General features: G+C 35.6%; 1 protein-coding gene across 1 annotated transcript in view; it reads right to left on the reverse strand.

Annotated features, from left to right (window-relative positions):
* Positions 1-4,908, reverse strand: part of exoc4 (exocyst complex component 4) — a 112,442-nt gene extending 107,534 nt beyond the window's left edge. The window contains exons 1-3 of the mRNA XM_052554332.1: positions 4,795-4,908; positions 2,598-2,787; positions 346-540 (exon numbers count right to left, since the gene is read on the reverse strand). Coding sequence (XP_052410292.1) covers positions 346-540; positions 2,598-2,787; positions 4,795-4,874 — 465 coding nt within the window. The 5' untranslated portion in view covers positions 4,875-4,908. The remainder of the gene's footprint in view (positions 1-345; positions 541-2,597; positions 2,788-4,794) is intronic.
* Positions 4,909-5,219: the final 311 nt, after the last annotated feature.

Raw genomic sequence — 5,219 nt, forward strand, 5'->3', positions numbered from 1 at the left:
TTGCTGAATAAGTCAATGTTGTGCTGCTTGATATATTAATTGAAAAAATAGATTTTTTTAGGATTCTTGAATAGAAGGAAGAATAGAATTAAGAAAGATGAATAGAAAGTTCAAAAGAACTTACCTGAAATTTAGATTTTTTTTTTTTTTTTTTTTACAATGTAAAGGTAGCATCTAATGAAATTGGTTAAAAGAGTACAATCAGTGTCAATAGCTCAAATTAAAGAGCTATATTTAATTTAATATTTTTATGTCCAAGTGGACAAGCTGAAACAAAAACAGGTAGCATGTACCTGCCATGGAATTAATTAAATTTCCCCTACCAACAAATTCAAACACACTCACCAGCATATCTGTAGCGTGCAGGTAGTGCTTGCTGGCCATGGATGCCTCCAACTTCTGAGGGACCTGTTTGATGTTCTCAATCTCATCCAGCAAGCTGAGGACATGCTTATGCTCGACACCTTCGATCCACAGCTTCCTCAGTTCATCTCGCTTACAGTGGAGGAGCATCTTACAGGATAACAGGTTCTCCTTGACCTGAGCAGAGAGCAGCCCACACACACCATGTCAGGAGAAGGTGAAAGTTCACACTTGATAACACAAGCATCAGCTTCGCAGTTTTCACAGCTTCACAGCTCTGCTTTCTTCTTTGCATAATTATTTTCCAGTGTGTCAGCAGCAGGGGAGAAGATGATAAACAAACATTTTGCCGTAGATTAAAACCTGAGCTTAGTGGCTAATTTCCAAGGATATTATTTCAGACATCGAAGACAATTACTAGTGATTCCTAATGTTTCTTTTATGATGGCTCACCATGTTTTAAGTAGCAATTAGTTCGGTTTTAATGTTCTTAAAAGAGCTTACAAAACATGGACAAACGTCAGCAAATCCCAAAGCTGGATAAACAAACAGCAAAATTAATGAACAGTGTTGTGTTTCATTGGCTGTCTTCCATTTTCCCACTTACATGCAAACTGAGACGCAAAGGGAAGCGTTTTTTGAGTTCTTGACTCATCTTTCAAGAGTGCAATAAACAAACTCGGTCACCTGTGTCTTTAAATAATAACGAGTAAAGACGGTGATTGGGGGTCCCTGGGCACGTCACATCAAATACCTCAGCAGCATAAAGACAGAAATGCTATCCTCTATGTTCTCTGCGGCAGGTTTGAGTGTGTGTGTATGTGCGAGAAGCCTGACACCTCCATCATTACAGAAGCCTGAGGGACGACCCATCAGACTGCATTGCTGAGAGCGACGTTTATACACAAAAAGGCAAAAAAATAGCTGTTGATTTGTTTTTAATTTCCCTTTTTGCATCAAACTGCTACCGCAAGTTGTTTTCCCTCTAATTATCTCTCATAAATCATTCCCCGGGTTTTACAGCCAGTTTTATATCAGGCTGCATGCAGCTTGTGTGTGTTTACGTATTGGTAGGTTATCACAGAACTATGTAGGCTACAAAGAAAAGCAGCAGTTGCATTTCATCTCCGCCAGCTGCTGACCAAAAAAAAACAACAAAAAAAACATGTGCGGTGAAGAAGTTATTTCAATCTGCCATAAACAAACAGATTGACAGCATGAAGACGTATTGCTGTGCAATTGTCAGCTACGTGACCATGTTATTTAAATACACTACTAAGTCATTGTGCATCTGCATTAAATAAGGGTTTTTAACAAAGGAATCTGAAGGTATTCTGCGGGTCAGTGAATAAGAAACAGTAAAAGAAATCAATACTTTTCTTCGGCAAGGATGCATTAAATTAAAAAAAATTCAGAAAAGACATTTATAATGCAACCAAGATTTTCTATTTTAATTAAATTATGTCTTTTGGACTTTTCATCAATGTAAAAAAATATATCAAAGTATAAAAACTATTTCCAAAATGTATAACAAAAAGAAAAGTTAGCTTATATTATATATGTTATTTAATGTTATTATTGTAGTATATTATACTATCTTTTAGTGTTATTATACAGGGGGACCTGATATACAGTCAAGATTATGATTGTTTGGGAATAAATTTTAATTGTCTGCTTTGCTCATATTTCTTATCATGTACACCTAAAACATTTTTAGATTTTATACAGGCCCATATGATTTTTTTTTCTGTAAAAATAAAATAAAATAAAACCCTTATACACAAAAAAAGAGATTTATACATCATCTGAATAAATAAGCTTTCCATTGTTGTATGGTTTGTTAGGACAAGATTTGGCCAAGATACAACTTATTTGAACATCTGTAATCTGAGGGTGTAAGAAAATCTAAAAATTGAGTAAATCACCTTTAATGTTGTCCAAATGAAGTACTTAGTAATTCAGATTACTAATAAAATGTAAGTTTTGATCACATTATGGCAGGAAATTTACAAAATATCTTCAAGGAACATAATCTTTACTTAATACCTTAATGGTTTTTGGTATAAAAAAAAAATTAAGAATTTTGACCCTTACAATGTAACGTTGGCTGTTGCTACAAATATAGCTGTGCTACTTATGACTTATGGTTTTGTGGTCCAGGGTCACAAATTAGAAAGCTGGTCATATTTCCACTTGTTTGGGAGTTGCTGAATGCAGCCGAACGTGTTGCACACCTGTTTGATCGTGTTGCGAGAGCTGGTAATTCTCTCTGTGATGCTCTGGTAGGTTCGGATGGCTGTGGTGAGCTCTGTGTAGTGCTGAACTATCAACTCATCCAGATCATGATCACATTTCTCATAGGCCTCCTCCAGACGGCCCTTCTCCGTCTCTCGGTCCTTCACATCCTCACTGCTGGACAATGTCCTGACAGAAAGAAAGTAAACATATCTTGCATCAAACTGTACCAAATGTTACATTTTACAAAAATCATACTTCTGCTAATAATATTAATAATATCATATACAGTATAATAGTACTGTATATTATCACATCTTTGCCTGGTTCATCAGCGTAAATAAATAATGTGAACGAATGAATAAAAAACATATTAAATAATCAATTTATGTATTTATTTATCTATTTAGTTAGTAAATTAGTTAGTTTTTAAATAAATAAAATTATTTGTTAATTTTGGGAATAAATTAATGAACATTTTATTCTTTTTTTATGTATATAAAAATGATATAACCAAGACTTGTTTGTTTGTTAGTTTCGAAAGGAAGAACATGTCTGAATGCCCATGACATTTTTTCTAGCATCTTGGCTTTGGCTTTCCTGCTATTTCTGACACTGGAAAATCATGATTGACTGCAGTACACTTAAATCTTCCAGAGCCAAGGCTGCACTCAATCTAAACTCATCCTGTCATCATCATGTTGCAAACTTTCAGACAGAAGTAGTTGGATTTTTGGCCATCACTTCAAAACACAATTTCACAACAATTCAATTCATCAGAAGCCCACCCACTCGAGGAGACCAGCTGGGGCCAGTGCCAAAACAACATTGTCCCAGACCGCAGACTGCCAAACATCACATCTCAGCTCTCAAAGTCTGCCCTGACTCATTTCCACAGCTTTAAATCAGAGTAAAGTAAGGCAGCACAATCTCCCAAAAGAGCTCATTACATTCATTCCAGTCTCTGGAGCTCAAAAAGATATAGAAAGAACATCGGAGAGCCAGTGTTCAGTAGGGAAAAGTCGCTTCAAGCTCGCAGTGAAGAACAGATCATGTGGATATAGCTTTGGCCCATAGACTCAATCCTTTTTGACCTCACCCGTTGCCCGTAGGACATCATAATGGAAACGGCTGATGGGTAAAAAGGAGATAAAAGAGACTCGAAGCCGAATTATGGATTTCTGACAGCTTACCAACTCAGCTGTGCTTAATGGTAGAAAATAGGTATAATTATGTAAAGTCAAGGTTTTAATGCTGTGAATGTAATATTTGGGCAAGAGTTCATTACAACTCACCCAGACATTACCAAAAGTCATGAATATGGGCTGTAACTCAATTAAGCAGTAATTTAACCACACTATACTGGATCATGGCAGCCATCTACCATCACATAATTATCCTCCTCAAAATAGTCACATCTTCCACAAGGTCACAAAAGCCTATATGTACAAGAACTTCCTGTCATCATGCCAGCTTCCCTGCCTTCTCAATGGCAACAAAAATAATTAGAATTAAATTACATAAAAATAATTGTGCAGACTGTAACAAATCCATGAAAATATATTTTTATCCAATATATTACTCATCATACAGTTAACATCACATACTAATCACATACTATATATATATATATATATATATATATATATATATATATATATATATATATACATACATACTATGTATATATATATATATATATATATATATATATATAAATTTTCTTTCCACTGCATTCTCTATAGTTGTATTACCAAATTATTGCACTTGCATGTTGTGATTGTGTTGTTAAAGTGTTGACAACCAAGACAAATAATCAGACAGCGTTCATGATGTTCAAATAGTGCCGTTTAAGTAAACCGTTCACTCTGTTTTGAAACTCAGTCCGGTCAAAACATAAGCACTTTCCATTTAAACAGGTTTAGAAGTATGCCTGCAAACTACGTGTCATTCAGAAGACCTCACAGAAAACTATACACTTCAGCTGATGCAACGTAAAGGTTCTTAAGAAGTAGTTGTAACACAACTCATATGTGTACAATAACAGAATATGAAAGAATAACAGGATGCATCGTTAGCAAACATGCTAAGCAGTTATCCTTTCTGGTCCTTTTCCTTAGAATAACCGGGTGCAAACATTTAACGCAGGCAAAGTCAAGTTGGCCGTCACATATATTGTACAAATATCGAGCTCACCTTATTACAGATATAAGTAAACCGGAAGGGTCTTTGCTTTTGGAGACAGCGCTCCTGTATCTGCCTGTGTCAGCTGCCATCTTTCCGTTACTAAACCCAAACACCTCGTGACGGTCTTCAGCCAATGGGAAGCCGCCTTTAGCAAAATCAGCTGATAGTGCAGGGATCGTAGGGAAATGTAGTTTTTTTTTTCCTGAAAACGCCTACAATTGTTTGTACATCCATAAATGTTATTTAAAAATATATACCTTTCAAGAAAGGAGTTGTGTGTGTGTGTGTGTGTGTGTGTGTGTGTGTGTGTGTGTGTGTGTGTGTGTGTGTGTGTGTGTGTGTGTTTGTGTGTGTGTGTGTGTGTGTGTGTGTGTATATATATTGTGTGGTACTTATAAGATAATATGCCTTAGTTTATTCTTTTGTTAAATTAA

Source organism: Carassius gibelio, chromosome B4, assembly GCF_023724105.1.
Source record: "Carassius gibelio isolate Cgi1373 ecotype wild population from Czech Republic chromosome B4, carGib1.2-hapl.c, whole genome shotgun sequence".
In the NCBI taxonomy this organism is placed as follows: domain Eukaryota; kingdom Metazoa; phylum Chordata; class Actinopteri; order Cypriniformes; family Cyprinidae; genus Carassius; species Carassius gibelio.